This window comes from Talpa occidentalis, unplaced genomic scaffold, assembly GCF_014898055.3.
Source record: "Talpa occidentalis isolate TD23 unplaced genomic scaffold, MPIMG_talOcc4v2.1 talOcc4.12, whole genome shotgun sequence".
NCBI classification, from domain to species: Eukaryota; Metazoa; Chordata; class Mammalia; order Eulipotyphla; family Talpidae; genus Talpa; species Talpa occidentalis.
Window position 1 is genome coordinate 11050481 of NW_023601212.1, and position 19736 is coordinate 11070216.

A 19736-nucleotide genomic window follows, 5' to 3' on the forward strand; every position below is an offset into this window, starting at 1 on the left:
GCGGGTCTGGAGAGGATCTCCTGGGCACCGCTGATTCCCTTGGCTGGCTCCTTGGCCCGCAGTTCGCTCCCTCAGCCCTTCGCTCGTGCACATTCCCTCCCGCATCAGGGAGTAGTTTCGGGTGGCGTGGGCTCCGTCCTGTTCTTGGCTGGTGGCAACAGCGTGCCGTGCCCGGAGAGGAAGTCTGGTGGGCCCAGCCCCTCCCAGCCCAGCGCCGATGAGTGCCCGGGCGCCCAAGGAGCTGAGGCTGGCTCTGCCGCCGTGTCTCCTCAACCGGACCTTTGCTTCCCCCAACGGCGGCGGCAACGCGAGCGCCCGTGGTGCGAGCGCAGGCGGCGGCACCTGCATTACGCAGGTGGGACAGCAGCTCTTCCAGTCCTTCTCCTCCACGCTGGTGCTGATCGTCCTGGTCACCCTCATCTTCTGCCTCATCGTGCTGTCCCTCTCCACCTTCCACATCCACAAGCGCAGGATGAAGAAGCGGAAGATGCAGAGGGCCCAGGAGGAATACGAGCGGGATCACTGCAGCGGGGGCCGTGGAGGCAGGGGGCTGCCCCGGGCGGGTGGCCAGGCCCCCACCCAGGCGAAAGAAACCCGGCTGGAGAGGCAGCCCCGGGACTCTGCCTGCTTCGGCCCCTCCAGCGCCTCCTGCACGCCCCCCGGGCTCCCCTGCCAGGGCCCCAGCCCTCCTGCCCCTCCTGCCCCGGCCCCCAGTCCTCAAGGAGCACATGCGGCCTCCTCCTGTTCGGACACGCCTGGCGAGGGGCTTTTGCAGACGGTGGTACTGTCCTGACTGTCCAGCCCGCCTCTTCTCCCGGTTCTCCTGTCCGCATCTTGGTCCTCCCGGCTGCCCCTCCCACCCTCTTTCGCCCCCCACTGCCTTCCGGCCTCGTCCCTCTTCCACCTTTCCTCATCTGCCCTCCACGCTGTTTCTCCTCCGCCGAGGCACTGTGCGGTATTTGTAAATATTGGGCAAGGAAAGTCTCGGAAGAAGAAATAATGCTGACAATAATACTTTATTATTAATATTTATAGTAATTATACTAATAACACAATCCAAGCGCATGACAAATCACATAATTTCTCATTGTCAATGGCAGATGTGTCTTCCCTCTCCACCCCGCACCCCCCTGGACAAGGAGGAGAAACTGCTTAAGCTACCAAATATATAAAAGACATTGGCCCCCGGAGCCAAGGGAGCGGAGGGGGCCTCGCGTGTTGTACATAGCTGTCAAGTTAAGGTTCCGTTACCTTCCCTCCACTCACCCGCCCCTAAACGTTCACTTTTCCTTCAGCTTCCTCCCTCTCCAACCCCACCCTCAGCTGGGCTCGGGCAACAGCATATTATTATTTTTGAAAGTTTCCATTAAGTACCAGAACTGCAAGAGGCCTCAGAGACAGCCCTAGGGGGAAAAAAAAGTGCTTCTGACAGGTACAGCTCTCTGGTCCGCTCTTTACTCACCCCTAGGTTAATCGTTCTTTTTTTCCAGACTAAACATTTTCATTTACTTTTGGAAATGTCCCTCGCTGGCCGAGCACTAGCAAATTGAAATATTTAAACGAGGTTTTAAAAGAATCTATTGCTTTAGCCCCCTGGCTCAACCCCACCCCTGTCTATCTTTGCCTCCTGGCATTTTCAGGAGTCAGCGGGCCCGGGAGCTGTCCATCCAGGTCAGGTGCTGAAATCGCCTCCCTGAGCTGGTTACTTTCCTCTGGTAGTGCAGGTGGAGAGGGGCTGTTTTGGAAAGTGACTATTCTAGTTTTTTTTTGTTGGTTTTTTTCTTTTTCTACAATAGGGTTTGCGTGTGTTATTGGTTTTCTTATTAAACATTGCATAAGTTACCTTTTTTGTAAAAAAAAAAAAGTATTAGGTGATGTGCAGTACTGAAAGTGCAGTATCTAACCAACCAAGAATGTTTGTTTTAATTTTAGAACAAGTGCACCTTTATTATATATTTATTCTATTGGTACCAAATACAGAAGCAAACTACAGTTCTGTACTACGTCCTCCAAATTGTATACTCTTATTCTTAATTTCTAGCTGTTGATATAATGGTAACCACTGGATGAAGAATTCAGTGGTGCAGGCCTGGCTTCTGCTATTTCTAGAAGTGTTCTTTTTGTACCTTCCTCTGTAGTAGACTGTTATAAAAAGATGACACACATGTTTTCTTTTTTGTTTTGCGAATAACAGAAACAACCACAACAAAAACAAACAATGGATGTGCAGGAATGCCATCTATTAAAACCTGGTTAATATTTAAACAGTGCCTGTAGCCCTCCCTGCATGCAGTTACCACTTGGAAGCAGTGGTGTGTGTGCTTGCTTGTACTGTGTGTGTTTGGAGGAGAGACTGGTGGGGATGTTGGGCAATTTGGATGACAGGACATGCAAATTTCAAGAGACGTTTAATGTTTCAGGAGAAGTTAAAAAGGTTTGCCGTTTTTTTTTTTTTTTCTGTTAGAAATCTGTGCCTGCATGTAAGATGCAGCAAAGAAGGAGCTCTTTGGTATGTGTGTCTGGCTTACCTAACTTCACTGAACACATGAAGAAAGACTGAGCAAGAAAGGAAAATGAGAGAAGATCAATATTTGTTTCTCTCATGAAGCCAGACAAGAGCATCTGTGTTAGAAATGGAGTCCACCTATGGTTATCTACCACTTTGTTTCCCTTGGATTGGTGATAGAAGGGGCTAGACACATATTACCACCTTAAATATATGCAGTGGTATCCTTTCTTGGAAACCAATTTTTTGACAGGTATTCAAATGTTTGGAAAATGTATTAATGAGAATGCTCTAGAAAATTTTCAACCAAAAGAGTCCTTACTAACCTATAGGATGTAAGGTAGCAGTCCCCCTAAAGTGCATCCCTCTCCCAAATAACTAGTAGTTCTAGATTTCATGTCTTGGTTCCAGACATGTGTGCTCTTATCCAGAGAAAATATTACCTCCAAGGTTTTAGATCATGTATTGAATTGCCCAAGCTTAGTCTGCATCTTTTATAAAAACAATTCAATAACACTAATTTTAGTGACCCATAAGATACTCAAGTATTTTCCTGAAGCACAGAAGATCATCATTTAAGCATGTATATTTTAAAATTAGCAAGATCAGGTATAATCTTTGGGTACAATACATTAAACAATGAAACAGATTTTCTCCAGTGCCTTAGTCACTTCCTAGTGATAGGTAAAAGAGTGCATTAACTCCCTCAGGCCACTAGGGAATCCTTTAGTGCATCAGAGATCTACACTGTACATCAGAAGACTAAGGCACTGTGAAGACGAAAGTCCATTAATTTTCGTAACCCACTCTCACCCTGCTGTAGCTTTATAATACCTTATTACAGAATGAATTTCAGACTTGAAATTTGAATAGATTTAGGAACTCGGATGGGACTTCCTTATTTCCAGTGAGCTCCACTAAGTGCATGGATATTACTTTCTCCCTCTTATTTGGTGCACTTTTTACAGTGAATAGTTTCCCATTTGATTAAAGCAATAAGATGTTCTGTTGTGAGCAGTGCTGGATGAGGATTCTATTTCCTTGGTGCTGAAGCTACTCATATGTTCTTGCCTTATGGATCACAGTGCATTCGAGGCATGCAATAATAATCCCCACCCAAGAAACAGCCTGTGCACTTTAGGGGATAATTATGAAGATGTCCTATATACTTCCCTCCACAAAGGAATAGAGGAAAAAAAGGGAAATAAAAGCATCATGTGTATCGTTTTAAAACAGATCTTGATACCTCTGCACATGGGCACACATCCATACTATACTTTTATTGTGTATCTTTAAAATATATACCTTTCTCCATTAATTGACAATGTTTCAACATTTTAAATTCTGCTCTGTGTAAAGGTAATGTAGTTTGTGAGTCAAATTTAATGCCGAGTTTAATATATGCAGAACCCTAAGCTTCTGGTGGTGTCACTTGAGATTTCTCAAGGGAATTACATGAAATTGTAGGAATCCAGTCCACTCAACAAATCATTGCAATAAGCACATAGCCAAGCAATTTGCATGGGCCCTATTTGAAGTAATGCTTCTTACAGAGTTCAATTGATAATCCCAGGAATTTGGGAAGCTACCAACAGGGCATTCGGGCTACATTTATATGAAACAAAAGGCAGTCTTGAAATAGTTAAATTTATTTTAAGGATTTTATTCACTGATGTCCCGTCAAACTAATTGCTTCAAATCCCTATAGCTACAGCTCAACTTCTGCACTTGCTATTCAGTATTAATAAGGTGGCATGCTTGATTCTTACTGTTCTTAAAAATGGGAAAACTGGAGAGCGAATACTATTATGTCAATTCTGTAGGACTCTGAACCTTAAAGCTGTAGATGGATATAATCTTCTTTAGAGTTTATATACACCCATAGATATGTATTTATATATGCATACATTTTGTACAAATTTACAATGGACTTTTTGTATTCTCTTTTCTGTCACTAGAAGAATGAGGTGTTCCATCCTCTTACCCAGCGAGGATACTGAGAAGTCAGGTATATGCATGTACTTATTTCTCTGGGGTCAAATCTGAATGGATTTCTCTTTATTTAATGAAAGGGGAGAGTCCTGGTTGGCTCGGATAATTGGTAATTAGATAAGCTTCCTTTCTTAGTGACGCAACTGTAGCAATGATAATGAATTTATGACCATATCCGGGTGGTCTAAATACTTAGGTAGAAAGCAAAATTATTTTAAAAGGGGTTCAGGAACTTTGCGTGGAATACAACGTATATCTGTGTAGCTGAAGATAAAGTAAAATATGACCATTATCTGCTTAGTTTGATAGGTATTTTTGGGAAAATATGGATATATTAGCTTTAAAAAAAAAAACTTTGGCATTTGAATGCCTCACCATTCTATTTGTTTCAGTTGAATTAATTAGATAATGGCTAAAATTCCTTTTCTTCCAGTGTGCAAATATATGCTTTAAGTGCTTTCTGGTGGATGAAAGTTGAATAATTGTTAGCCGACATACTTTGGGTTACAGCAGCACCCAAAACTTTAGTCTGGTCAGGCTCCTCAGGTCCATTTCCGTGTCCAGTCTGAATCTGGAAAGGTGCTTCTCTGGCTTCCCTCTTTGGGGACCAGTGATTGTGACTGATAGATGTCTTAGTTCACGCTAGAGTGAACTGACCTGTCTTTGAAAGGTTATGCCATTGTTGGATTGAACATGAATCTGATTCTGATTTGGTTTTTGTTTTATTTGATTACATTTAAGAAACAGCTTCAGTGACTTGACATCAATCCTTATTAATGTCACCAACCCAATAATATAATTGGTGTCATATAAGAATACTAGCTAAGAATAAGAATTTAATTCACTTTAAATGGAGACACTGTTATATTAAGGTGGTTTGAGGCAGTAATATTCCCTGACACTTGTGATTTCACTGGGTTGTTTTTGTAGAAAGATAAATTAACCATGACGAGAACAAGAGACAAACCGATTTTCGAACTCAACTCTATCCAACAGACAGAATAAAACATATTAGAATTCATGGAAAATTTGTTTTGCTTTTCTATCAATAAAAGAGTTTTCTTGTTAATTGGTTTATTGAACACTATTTCTATTTCCTTGTTAATTTATAATATAGCAGAATTATAAACTTACGCTTTCTATTACCCACAGATGCTCAAAGAAATTATAGGGTTGTTGTTTTTTTTTTTTTTTTAAATCTATAACTCACTTGGTCTTCCTCAGAAACCAACTGCATCTGAAAATTGGGGGAGTGTATAAATTTTAGTAGCACCTGATAACTGCACTGAGTGCTGGACAGTGGTTTTGCAATCCTTTTAGGCCAAAGCGCCAGCTCTTCAGGCCATAGACCCAGCCTCTCAGAGTCTCTGTTTCCCAGTCTCATAACCAGGCACGTGAGGGAGGGAGATGTTGGTGTGATTTTGTGGCTGTAGGGGTGAAGGGGGACCTCAGATTCACGTAAATTCCCATGGCTCCTCACTGAACCCTGCCGTAAAGCAGCCTTGGAGAGGCTGCTCCTAGCTGGAGGCACTGCTGTCTCTGCAGCTCCCGTGCCGCTGTTCACTGCTGCTGGCTTCGACCCGGACTTCACCCCATCTGGGCGTCGTCACGCACAAGCACCTCAGCGTGTGTCCCCTGCCGTCCCTGGGTGCACCGTGCTCTGTTTGTCCCCGTTTGCAGGTACAGGGTGTCCTGCAAGGCGCCGCCTGCTGCTGTAGGCGTGGGCTCTGCTTCCGGACCCTGCGCCTGTCCACTCCCCGCCACCCCATTTCTGGTGTCCAGTTAGGTGATACCACGGGGGAGGGGGACCGCCGGGGCCTTCAGCTCCTCACTGCTACGCTCCGGGGGAGAGTTGCGAGCTAGCGCTGACCCTTGGGCTTCTCCAGCATCATTTAGACATCCTCATGTGAAGCAACACACCCTTCTTCTTGACTCCCAGCTGCCTGTGGGGAGGAGCGTGAAGGTCTTAACAACTGCCCACCTCACTTTTCTGTCTCGTTTTTCTCAAAATTGTTCCATCCAGTGAGAAGCTGATTTTCCTCTAAATGCCTGCAGCTCCTTTACCTGCGGCGCCTCCTGGTGTAGGCAGCTTCTCACCTCTGCGGCCTTTCTCCGCCCGAGCTCAGTCTTGCAAGCAAGGCAGTGGGAGCGCGGTGTGGCGCAGGGGACGGGGGGGGGGGGGGGGGGGGGGGGCTTCTTGCTAGTGGATCCTAACTTGGCAGCTCTCTGAAATGTGAATGCTACTGTTTAGTAAACCTGGGTCTTCATCAAAAGATATTTGCTCATGCTGAGGGTCTTACCTTTTCCTTTTCAAAGAAGGAAAAGCTTGATTGTTACTCTGCATTTACGTCTCTACTAACTCATGCTAATCACTCCATGTTTGACTAGAACATTTGAGTGCTGATTGAATCACTTTTTTCTTTAGACTTACACTAAGTTTTATTTTAAATATTATACTTTGCAGTAGTGTCATTCTTATACTCAGGGAAAATATATCTTGAATCATTTCTTATGTCACTATTTGGTCTCCAAGCAGGCACAGCCTCTTCCCAATTCTGGTCCTTTACTTCTAGAAGCTGCAGGTTCATGGTGGGGAATGTTGCCCTTGAGCTGGGCTAAGTACCCCTTGGGTGTTGTATTCTGGAGAGGAGATGAGTCATTACCGAAAGGAGCAGGGAGAACGGACTGGAGCCACAACCAGGCTCTAGCCACGGCCCTCTTTAGCCCCGGGAGTGATGGAGTCTTTTAGCCTTAGCTGTGTGGTGCAAGCGCAGGATGGGTGTTTGCTTCGCTAGCCCTCCAAGACTGATGGTGGATTTGCTCACTAAATTTTTGGATCTCTCTGGGTGGGCTTCATTTATGAAATACTGGCTGGTATTTTCTGTTTAATTGTTGAAATCGAATCTCTTCCAAAAACATGAACCTTAACTATGCCATAATCTTGAACTGATGCTGATGTTACCAAGTTTCCTTCTCTGAAAAGTTGACTTGACTTTTCAAAATGTTATAGGCCAAGAAGAGGTGCTAGTGATAACTTTTCTTGATGCTGTTTTTCTGCCTTCTGCTGACTGTCCTCTTTATCTGCATCTGCAAATCCTCTCTGGTCTGGTTGTGATGCAGGATTTTTTCATTTTAATCTGGAGGCTGGTTATCACTCTATGGTGTACAACTTGCTGCACATAGATTCTCAAGAATTCTGGGAAACACCCATCAGGGCACAAAACATCACAAATGTGTCTACTTTTTCTATAATTTATTTTTCTCATAGTCACCCACTTGCAGGGTCATCTTTTTAAGGACATTTTTAAACTTGAATTTTTTTCTTTTCTCCTGCTCCTTTCCAAAGTTTGGTTTTTTTTTTTTTAAAGATTTATTTATTTATTTATTTATACAAGCACTGGGTACAGTCAGAAGCACGGGAGGGTGAGAGAATTCACCAGAGCCAGGGCAGGGAGGAGAGCAGGCAGAAGGACCAAAGTACACTGCTGAGGGGAGCAGCGGGTGGCAGGAGAGGTCTGCGCGCCATGTGGGACCCTCCTCCGGTGGCCGGGGAGCAGCCGGGGATCGAACCGGCGCTGCAGAGGCTGCAGGCAGCTTCCCAACCCAGCGCTCAACCGCTGCGCCACCAGGGAGGCCCCTTTCCATAGTTTTAGCTGGGAATGATTTGTGTCATCTCATGGGGAGAAGAGAGCGTAGCAGGGATCCTGGCTGGCTTGGGCTGTGGGTCAGCCAGCCACATCCTCTTCCCTGGTACATATCCCAGCTTGTACCCACTGCTGGAGCCCAGGGTCCTGGATGTTTTTATTTACTCTCAAAATAGGAATCTGCAGGAGCTTTTTTTGTTCCAAATACAGGGTTTTTCTGTCTTGCTGTGTTCTAGGCATCTTGGGCCCTCTCAACTGATACAAATGGAACTTCTGAGTCTCTTAATGCCTTGCATTCAGACAGCGGGAACAAGAAGCCTCTGGCTATCTACTGTCACCATCGTTGTCCCGTTGCCACTGTCCTCCTCGAGGGAAGAAGGTAGCGTAGTAGTTCTGCCTCGTAATGGGTCCTCTGCTATAGCGAGGGAGATTTCCCAAAGACCCGAGTAGCCAGACTCTCTGATCCCAGAAAAATGCTTATCTTTGGACCCTTCTTGATTACTGTTTATACTTGAGTCCAGGGACTTAGGGAGTAAGAACTTTAGAATCCACCTTCCTCAATTTTTTGAGCCCACTTTTCTCCCCCAGTTGCCCCTAGACTTCTCTGTATGGTTCCTGAAAGGCATCCTTCGGTACAGCCTAAAGGAAAAGGGTAGATTGGGGGGTTTTGCTTGGTAAATACCATGTCCTGGACTTTGACTCCAACCTCACAGCTAAGAGTTAAAATGGAGGTGAGAGAGTGGGAGGGTGAGTGATCTACTGCCCCACAGTATGTACTAGACCTGCTTCAGAGATTTGTTATTAGTATTAGTGACACTCGTTTACACATAGGTGGCCATTTCCAGTTGAACTCAGGAATTCAGTGGGGTAGAAGGATACCATTTCCCTTCCTCTCAGTGTGTCAGGTCCCTATAGCTCTTAAATAAGCTGGGAGTTGGATTCTGGTGGGTTATATTGTAGGCCACTGCCAGGTACCCTGGAGCTCAGAGGTCACCAGCATTTGTGCTTCAGCCTGGGTCAGTCTTTGCTGGAGGGCCCGTGAATGCAGGGGGAGAAGGAAGTCAAGGTGTCTAAGTTACGAAGGGACAGACGACACCAGGGAAGAGCAAGGAAGCCTAGAAGCGTGCTTTTCTCTGCCCTGTGGGCAGGATCCTCCCCTGTCCTGGCGTTCCTGTGGGGAGAGACAGAGGGGTAGCGGCTGTTGCTGTGTGTGAGAGGACATCTGTGCTGGGACAGCTCTGTGTGCAGGGCCTGCCTGGAGTAGTCCTGCCCTCAGACTCACAGGCAGCTTTGTTCATTCTCTTGCTCCAGTTTTACTGCCCTGTTCTGACAGTTGTCATTCTGCCTCCTGTCCCCCCGATTTGACCACTCTCTCACAAGTAATCCTTGCTTGGCCACCAAGAAGATGTCATTGACTGATTTTCTTCTCCCACTGATGTGATGACTTCTTTGGACCTTTCACCTGTAACATTTGAGGCTTCATTCGGTTAACAGATACTCACCCAGAGCCAACTATATGCTAGGCATCAATTTCGGCATCAGAAATACAGCAGTGAGCAACAAGGGCAAAATGTCCTACCCACGCGATTTCATTCTATTGGGGAGAGACTGTAAATAAACACATAAGAAAATGGAGTAAATTATAGGGAGAAAAGTGCTGTAGAGACAATAAAGGAGGGTAGGGGATAGAGAGAGTGTTCGATTTTGACATAGGGACGTCAGAGAGGGTCTCCCTAAGAAAGTGACAAGACTTGAAGTAGCCGCATAAATATGAGTCAATTGAGTGAGGAGGTTTGTTTGGCTGGAAGGATTTGGAAAGCCCATGTTACCCAAGTCCCAAATCTTGTAAATACACAAATAGAGATTTTGGTATGAAGAAGGTCAGAAACTGATGCTTTCAGAACAGTGTGTTAAGCACTGACACTTCTCAGCTAGGGAAGAGGGGTAAAATCTGCTCCCAACTTAAAGTTCTCAGTCTACTTAACCAAAAGATTTCAAAGCAGTTTAGCTGTGGTAACAAATATGTTGAAGGTACTTTTGGAACACACAATAAGTAACAGCTGAAGTCTGCATGGGAGGGTTAGGAATAATACTTTCGTTAGGCTTCGAAAGATGAGTAGGAGCTCACCAGGAGAGGGAAAAGCATTTTAGGCAGAAGGAAAAGCGTATCTGGGAGCAGAGTGGTAAGAGAGTTGTGCATATTTGGGGACTCTTAGGATGCTCGTGCTGGGAGTGAGAGAAAAGAACTTTGAGAAGTAGAAGTAAATGAAATCATTAGTCATTAGAAATAGGGCATTCAAATGGAGGTCTGGGTTTGTGCCCAGGTTAGGCTGAGACTGTCGGAATGAGGCTCTGCGGCTAGCCCACAGCTTAGCATAGTCTGTATAGACTTGAGGAAAGAGCACTGTCACCATCATGTAATTCCTGGATGACGACCCATCGTCTGTCAGGGTGGTGGAGTTCTCCATCTGTCTGGAAGTGTGTGTGTTCTGACATTACTTCTTGGCCATTTGCTGCAATTCTGAGGCCTTCCTACGGAGAACTACGGAGTTTTACAGGCTCTGCTCTGAACCCTGTCTGGCTGTCTTAGGAAGGAGAAATGAATGGCAACGAGAACCAGTATGTTGTGAAGAAGGAATCCCAGGGGGTTGGTGAACTTGTTGAAAATTCACCAGCTGGCATTATGGGGGAGAGGCCTGAGTTCAAATTGTAGGCTCTGCCATTTGATAGCTATGAGTCTTGGGCAAGTTCCTTAACTTTCCATGCTTCAGTTTCATGAAGGTTCACTGGGTGCCTTAAATGAGAAAATACACGCAGAGGTCTACCAGTGGTGGGCAATGAGTGTGCATTCCTGCTTTTGCCTCCTTTATGGTGTTTGGGTGGCAAAGGGAGAGGGTGGTTTTCTGATAGGTGATTAGTGGCAATCTCATGTTCTTTGTGCTGCTAACATTCCAGTTTTTATTTTTTTTTTAATTTTTTTTTAATAGAGGCATGTTTTTTATTTATTTAGTTTGTTTATTTTGTTTATACATGCACTGGGTACAGTCAGAAGCGCGGGAGGGTGAGAGAATTCCCCAGAGCCAGAGCGGGGAGCAGAGCAGGCAGAAGGACCGAAGTACACTGCTGAGGGGAGCAGTGGGCGGCAGGAGAGGTCTGCGCGCCATGTGGGACCCTCCTCTGGTGGCCGGGGAGCAGCCGGGGATCGAACCGGCGCCGCAGAGGCCCGGGCAGCTTCGCAACCCAGCGCTCAACCGCTGCGCCACCGGGGAGGCCCACATTCCAGTTTTTAATAGATTGCTGGCCACGTAGTAGTTCTTCATACAGTAAAAACATTGAACAAGGGAATGAATGCATGGAAAGGCTATGGACACACACCTGATGAAGTTCTTTGGTATTGTGGGAGTCGAGCCACAATCATAGCAGCAGCAGCAGCGGCAAAGCAAGAATCATCAGGATATTTGTGACGATTCCCAAGCCATGACTTGGCTATATGATAGCACTGTTGGAACCTTTGGCAATTTTTCAGTAATCTGTATCTTTGCAGAAATGCTACACAGATGCAGTGCCCCTCTACCATAAACCATCCCTACCCATGCTTATCTGAATTTTCCAGAAAAGCTTGCTTTTAGGACCTGAGCCTTCACAGGAGCAGTGAGTCAACCATAGGGACTGAGGCCAAATGAACATGACATTTCCAAATGTCACCTGGCATTTTCTCAGAGTCCATCAAGTCTTCTGCACTTGATGAAAGGGAGAGATGAAAGAAAGTAGGGCCCAATTCTCTCAAAACCTTATGACTCAGTTTGGGAGACAAGACTTCCAGAATGAAATAATACAAGCAAAACCAAGTTCAAGGGGCAGTTATGGATAAAAGGGAAGCCCAAGTTGAATGAACACAAACTGATCATTGATTGTACAGCCTTTGTTCACTCACGTCCAGAAAGGCAGCCTTAGATTCCACTTTTGTGAAGAGCTTGAAGTCAGAGACATCAGGGTCTGATAGTACGAGCTGGAATTGAGGCAAAGAAAGACCCAGCTCTGTCCCTCTGGACTAGAAATGATGTCATTGTCACTCAGTGGTTATGAGCATGACAGCCCCTTGGCAGGATTGCCTCAACCCATTATTCCTCTTTAACCCTCCTCCCGCCTGCCCTGGGGTGCTGGTAAGCTCTCCAAACTGCCCTTTGCCTCACTCTGTGACCCTACGCAGGACCCACTCCTTGTGAATGAAGGTCTGTCCTCCTGATATCACACTCCCTATGGGGACCATTGTTGTGAGAACTCAGAGTGAATGTGTGTGCCCTCCTGTTTCCTTCTCTGGACTGTATTCTTGGCACATCGAGTGCATATTTGGTGTCAATCACCAATAGTCACTATTTATGATTGAAGATTACTTTCTCACTCACACAGAAGCCTGCAGTGTCTTAGGGAGGAAGGAATATTTTGGGGCAGGCCTGGAGGCAGGAGGGGTGACCTGGGCACCTTCTGACCTGTCCAGCTGGTGGATGCCACTCGGCTCTGCCCTGGCCGGCAGGCCCCAGAGTGGGTTGAGAGCTGTGGCGCCCTCAGGTCTATGATAAACAGGTGGTGTCCCAGGCTGTCCCCACGGTGTGATCAAATGTAAAACAATACGAAACTGCTAAATAAGGAAATCTATTAGAAAGTTCCAGCTTTTCCCATGGCAACTACTTTAATGCTTTGCTAAAATAACAGCTTTTATTTGTTCAGGCTCAACAGGCCTGATGGATAATCTAGTGAGCACCAAGCCGACCTCATGGAGTGATGTACCAGCTGAGGGCTGGGCACATGCACCAGCCAACCCTCTGCGCCTGCCAACAGGCCCTGGACTGGGTGTCTTTGGGTTCTTATCGACACAGCTCCCCCTGCACAGGGAGGATCCCCTGAGACCGCAGAGCCTCTTGAGGCCTGGTCAACACTGAGTCTACACCCTCACTCAGGTTCAGGGTCGGTCATCTGGGTTGGGGGGGGGGTTGTGAGGATGTGCTGGCCCCCATAGCCTGTGATGGTCACATTCTCTGTGCCTCTTTGATGCCAGCCCTTCCCAGGAGCTCCTCAGGCCGACACTCACCACTGACTTAGGCAGAATCTCCAGGAAGACCCTGTTTCACCCAATAGAGTGTCGCCAACCTCTGCTCTTTTTCCTTACGGGAACACATCAGCCCCATGTAAGGCAGGACTTTGGTGCTACCAGGTAGGACCCGCCGTTCAGACTCAATAGGTGTGATTGCCCTAGGTGCCCCAGCAAGCCTCCAGGGAGAACTTTTAGGGTATTATTCTCAGTTCGTAGATGAAGAAGAATGGAGGCTCAGAGACATTAAGATCTGAGAGTTCCGAAACTACCATCCCTGTGACTTTTCCTGATCAAACTCGAGTAATTATTTCTGTGCGCGCAGGAGCCCAGGGACGAAGGCAGAGAGCGGGAGAGGGGCCGCGCTCACACCCGCCGCCTTGGCCGCAGGCGGCCGAGCGACCCTCACCGCAAGCACCTCGGGGTGGGCGGTGGGGAGGTCAGCCCAGGCCACCCGAAGATCCTTCCTGGCGGGGTCTCAGTATCAGGAGAGAGGTCTTAGGAGTTGGAGTCTTCAGCCGCGTGTCCAGGGGGCGCCAGCAGCACACTGGAAACCTGGCGGGGAAGAGGAGCCTCTTGAGGGGAAGCTTATTTCTGGTCACATATCCAGAGTGGAATGGGGCCAGGGGTCTCGGGGTTCTGTCACAGGCTTGCTAAGTACTTACCGGGGGACGCAGACGCCCTGACTCTCTGACGTAGCATTGGAAGGGACTGACACGACCCAGCTTTTGAGCCCTGTCATCTTCCTAGGCGTGGAAGAGCCGCGCGGCCTGCTGTGAGGACCAGAGCTCAGGCAGGTTCTTTCCTTCTCAAGGCAACACCATTATGCATTCTGCCCTGGCGAAGTCAGGGCTTCTGACACAAGCCAAAGCCACCCCCCCCCACAGCGCGGGGGCAGAGCCGGGCTTGGAAGCAGGCAGGGCGGCTCCGCGCGGGGAGCCCTCGGGCGCCCGCCGGCTGCTCGTGTGGGCCGCGCGGGACGGTGGTCACTCACTCCCTGGGGGCCGGGGAAGGCCGTGCGCGTCTCAGCCCCGCGAGTCAGATGGTTCTTTCCTGAGGAGCCGGGTAAAGAGGGAGGGCGGTGAAGTTAGGCCCAGATGGGGGGAACATGGAGGGGTGGGCGTTTGTGGGGAAGAAGGAGCCCTAACGAGGCTGTTCATTTAAAGATCGTAGCGTAAATAGAATGACTGGGAAGGTTTCACTGTCATTTATTTACTGGCGGGGAGCTGCCCGGAGCACGCCAGCACGATCCTTTCAGTGTCTTCTTCGCGAAGCCGCAGCCGCAAGGCGGGCCCGTCCTCGCGGGGTTTAGAGGGGGGCGATGCGCTCGTGGCCGGCGCAGTGTGGCGGAGCCCGGGGCCCTCCTCGGGCAGATGCGCCCTCTGGGGCTTGTCTCTCTCCTCCCATCCAGGGTCTTCGCTGGCGCCAGGCTGGGCCTGGGCCTCGGGGAGGATTTCTCCTCTCTGGCGGGCTGCAGGCGCACTCGCGCCCGGCTCTCCTGCCCGGTCAGGAGCACGGCCTGGCGCCGCTCTGAATCCCTGCCCGCTCAGAGCCGCCTGCGCCCAGCACTGCCGGGGAGAGGGGCGGCCGGTGCAGGGGTCCTGTTCTGGAATTGTGACAAGGCAAGGCTGTGGGCGGAGGGTCGAGAGGCCGACCCCCGGGCTCCACCCTCCCCCAGGACTCGCCAGCGGCGTGAAGGGGAGCAACTTACTGAGTGTGGTGCCCCCAGCCTGCGGGCAGGGCGGGCGCGAGGGGAGGCGGAGGCCGGAGGGCTGGAGAGCCGGCAGCGGACCGGCGCGGCACCTGTGCTGTGTCTGTGGCTTGGGGGAGGAGCCACGAGAACCTGTGGCGCACCTTGTGTAGGAGGGAACACAGCCCACAGCCGGGGCGCCCACGACAGAAGGGGGAGCGGCCCAGGGCGGTTTCCGCCACGACCCGGGCCTCGGGAGCGCGCGCTGCAGCCGGGGTCGTGCAGCCCGTGTGGGCAGCCAGTGCAGCCCCCGCCTGCGCCACGCAGGTGACTCCACTCACCCAGTTGTCCACCCCCCTTGCTCCTTCCCGTCTAGCAACCGCCCGTTTGTTCTGGGAGTCTGAGTTTGTTTCTTCCTTTTGTTTCTTTGCCTTCCAGGTAGGAGTGAAATGGGATGTGTGTGTGTCTTGACTGGATTCACTGGGCATAATCCCCTCTGGGCCCAGTCATGTGGGGCAGGGCAGGATTTCATTTCTTTGAGGCTGAGTGGCTTTCCCCGTGTGCACACGTTGTGCCGCAACTGTCCTCTCATCTGCCGGTGAAGCCCACCCACTCCTCGAGCAGACGCTGGACTGTAACTTATCTACAGACGAGCCAGGTTCCTGGTGTCCTGTGGGGCTTTGGCAGAGGCCAGGGCAGCTGGCAGGAGCAGAGCAGAGCCAGGCGGCACACCCGACCCGTCCTGTGGGCTGCAGTTTGTCTTCTGGAGGAAGATGCACTTGGGGGACTGACCTTTCTCTGTGCCCCATAGTTCTCAAATAACCTGCTCCAGAAAAGACAGGCCGAGTATATTGTTTCACCGCTGGTTTAAAGGTGTCACACCGACGTCATCTGAGACCTCTGATGAAAATTTCAGCACTTGGTCCTCAATGATGTTTCCATTCTTTTTTTTTTTCCTTCCTTGAATGGGGGCCCCAAATACCTTCTAAAAACTGACGGGACATATTAGTGGCACTTTGACTTCTGTTGCTCTATTTTTTCCCTCCCTCCCTCCCTCCTTCTATTTATGCATACAAGAGCTGGGGTACAGGCCAGAGGTGTGGGGGGTGAGAGGATTCACCAGAGACAGAGCAGGGAACAGAACAGGCAAATCTACTGAAACACACTGCTGAGGGGAGCAGCGGGCGAGTAGGGAGAGGTCTGCCGCGCCATGTGGGTAGCTCCCTGGCTGAGGATCGAACTTGTGCTGCAGTGGCAGCGGATAGCTTCATTGGTTGTGTCTTAACCCCTCATGCCACCAGGGAGGCCCTATTGCTCCATTTTCAATTAATAAATCCAAATTTGGAAACTAACGCACCTGGATATTCAGTGAAGCATCGCTGTTTCAGCAGCAGCCCACTCAAGCAGGGAGTCCTGCAGAGAGTGTGCTTCCCCTGCCCCAGCTCAGGAGTAGGATAAGCCAGTACAGCAGTGGCAGCCGCCGCCAGCTCCCCCCACAGTGCCGGGATGCTCCCTGGTGGGCTTCAGGGTCCAAGCCATTCTCCTTGGACCTGAAACCAGACTGAAATTGACTTGCGCGGCCCACTCACTAGCGCGGTCCTCAACATCTCACCTTCTGGGAGAGTTTGCTTTTCCAGCCAAGGATACCTTCGCGCAGGAAGGAGATGAATTTCTGCTAAAACGATCGTGGCGCTTCCTCCCTGACTCACCCCTCTCCACTCACTCTGCCGACAGTCCGCCACCCCTGTCCCCTTTAGCCAGGCCAGCGCCCCCACCCAGCCCGCTGGGGGGCCTGTCTTGCCGCCCAGCGTCCTCTTCAGACGGCGCGGACCCCTCCCGGGGACTTCGCTGTGGCTTCTCCCAGCTCTTCCCGTGTGCACACGGGCTCTCCCGCGGACTCTGGATCCATGACCCCGTTCAGTCTTGTTATCGGCAGCAGATGCTCTCTGCGTCTTCCCCTTGTCCCCTCGACACGAGCGAGTGTCACGTGGATTCGTGGGGGTGCTTCCCTGCCCTGCCTGAGAGCCTCGCCTGCTCCGGGGCGCCCGCGCCTCCTCCCTGTGGTGCCCGAATTCCCAGGGAATGGCACACCCAGGAGGAGGGCCCTTGGGTGACAGAGGGGGTCGGTGGGTACGTTTCAGGTTCCTTGCTCGGGATGGACTGATCCTGACGTGTCTCCCAGGGACGCTTGTCCACTCCCACCTCTTTGCCCTTGTGTTTCCTGTGTCACCACGTCCTACTGAGCCCTTGTCACAGCCTCTGCTTCGTGAGGTGCCCAGTCTGCGGTACCGTTCCAGTGTTAGACGAGCGTTATCCAGTATGTGAACTTTTATCTGCCTCCTGAGACCCAGAGTTAAAGATCCCAGCACTCAAGTGCCCTCACTGCCCCTTGACAGAGGCCCCAGTCAGCCCCATCTTCACCCAGGTTCCTCCCAGGCGGAAGGGGCTTCAGCTGTTGTGCAAGTGAGTAGACTGAGCAGATGAACTTCCCCAAACTAGCAGTCGTTTCACAATCATTTTGTGTAAACCTTGATGCCTCACCGGGCGGCAGCGTTGGGAGCGGCGCAGGACAAAGGAAAGACAATTCGGAGTCCAGGTAGAGCGGCCCGGAGAGGCTCACACCTGAAAAGGTGCAGCCCCGGCCCAAGGGCAGATTTATTGAGAACCAGGCTCAGAGAAGGTGGGCAGGACATGGGAATGTAGCTGCTGAGGGGAGGCGTGATGGCCTGCTGAGAACTGGGGTGTGTGTGTGACAGGGGCTATTGCTTGAAGTGGGGGAGTGGCTCCACAGTTCCCGCTCATCCATCCGAAGCATACATCTCTAGTCCCTATTCTCACCTAATTTCCTGCTCATCTTTACAAGTAAGGTCGTCTAGCTGATCCGGCCATAGAGTCTGCCTGCTGTTTTCAGCAGATACTGGTTTCCCTGTCTTGGTATGAGGCCCCTGCCTGACTCTGTTTTAGCTTGACCAGCAGGAACTCTGGGCACTGAGGCAACAGCCCCATAACAAAGAGGGCTGGAAACCCCACAAAACCTGGCACCACACAGAGTGGTGATGCTATCTGGTGGTTAAGGCCTTGTGCTCTGGATTCACACAGAACCGGGTTATTCCTGGTTCTGATGTGTCGGCCTCTATGGCCTTGGGCAGACTCATCTTTCTAGGCCACAGTTCCCTTATCTATGCGATGGGAATGAGCGCAGACTCTACCACAGCCTGGAGAATTGTGACAGTTAAATGCTGCCGTACTCCCAGCCCTACTCGTGGTCTTACACAGGTCAGCACTGACTGTCATTCATGCGCCAACTTACACCCCAAGGCATAAAACAGGGCGCTGCCCCTTCCGGAAGAGAGCATCACATACGGGCAAACACATTTACAGAGCTCACGTCATACATGGAGCGTGGGGTGGGGAGGTGGGGCTCATCCCTGGGGATGCGCACATTGCTCTGGTCTTCGGGCTTGTCTGCTAGAAGCAGGTCTGATATTTTCTTATACAAGTAATTTGTTTTTGAAAACTTTTTTCATTGAGGTAGCGTTGGTGTACAGCAGTATTGGGGAGTGCCTGTGGGAGAGCTTTTAGGAAAAACCTGTCGGGGGAGAGGCAAGAAGAGGTTAAGTTCTCCAAAGGGGCGAAGATGTCCATTCAGGTGAATCTAGACTCAGCTTAATCCCTGTTCCAAGGGGCCTTGGGAGAGTGAACGGCTCTACAGAGTTATTCCACATTGAGGCCTGGGGTTCCCCGTGTACACCCCAGGGGAAGGCACATCGTCCTAGATATTCCCGGGGCAGTGGCTTTCATTTGCTGAGGACAATGCGCGGCAGAAGCGAGCAGCTGGGGACGGTCAGCAGACAACACTCCCTGGGGCTGGGGCGGGGTGGGGTGGGGGTGGGGGGCTGCTGGTGCCCTGCGTGGTAAAGAGGATCTAACAGGACCTCAGCAGCCGCTGCTGAATGCTTCTGTTTCACTCCACAGAGCATATTGTTATAACAGACATTTCTGCTGTTAATTAGGAAAAAAAAAATCCCTTCCGATGCTTATCCTGCTTCGTGACCAATTGGTAACATGAAGTAGACCCGGGGTCAGCTTCCTCCCTCCGGCCCCCAAGTGTGTGCGTTCTTGCTGGACAGAGTGGTCGAGGCTATCGCCAAGGAGGGCTTGTAGCTCTCCCTCTGGTGCCCCCTGAACCTTCCTGCTGATCCTGAGGATTCTGAATCTGCTCTCAGGTCTTGTTTAGGCAGCTAGCAAAGGCTTGGGGTGGGAAAATAATTTATAAGAACCCCTCCTGCTGGTTTCTAGACATTCAGGGTCTAGTGCATAGCAACATGCTTTGTTCCAGGGACCGGAATCTTGGTCATTCTCTGTAAGTCTTCCCCTTCACATGCTATTTCACCCCCTCTTCACACGGTTTGTGGAGGGCAAACCCTGGTCAGCAACGCTGGCTAACGGGAGGCACGGTGTTCAGAGTGAGAAGGCTTGAGTGTGCATCCCGGTGTGACCAGCCAGCCGGTGTGTAAGCAGCTCAGTCATTCCTGTCGGGCGTCCACTTTCTTCCTCCCAAACTCGTTCAAAACATTGGCCCTGAATCCCTCACAGGACCCCTGTGTGATCAAATGACTGTCTCTAGCCTGATGGCTTTGGCTGACATGTGGTATAAACCGAAATACACATCTGTGACAATTACTATAAGTCAAAACTGTGTCTCCACAGGGGCTCTATCGGGACCCTAAGAGGGTGGCACATTAGCACAACAGCAATACGATCTGGTTTTGAAGGCAAGCGAACAAATAACGTGTTGAGTTCTATTACTGAGGT

General features: G+C 49.9%; 2 protein-coding genes across 2 annotated transcripts; both read left to right on the top strand.

Annotated features, from left to right (window-relative positions):
- The first annotated feature begins 217 nt into the window (after nucleotides 1-217).
- Nucleotides 218-793, top strand: CUNH11orf87 (chromosome unknown C11orf87 homolog). The gene has a single exon (XM_054692941.1). The coding sequence runs from the start codon at nucleotides 218-220 to the stop codon at nucleotides 791-793; it is 576 nt and encodes a 191-aa protein (XP_054548916.1).
- LOC119240648 (uncharacterized protein C11orf87 homolog) lies at nucleotides 218-1868 on the top strand. The gene has a single exon (XM_037505226.2). The coding sequence runs from the start codon at nucleotides 218-220 to the stop codon at nucleotides 791-793; it is 576 nt and encodes a 191-aa protein (XP_037361123.1). The 3' UTR covers nucleotides 794-1868.
- The last annotated feature ends 17868 nt before the right edge of the window (nucleotides 1869-19736 follow it).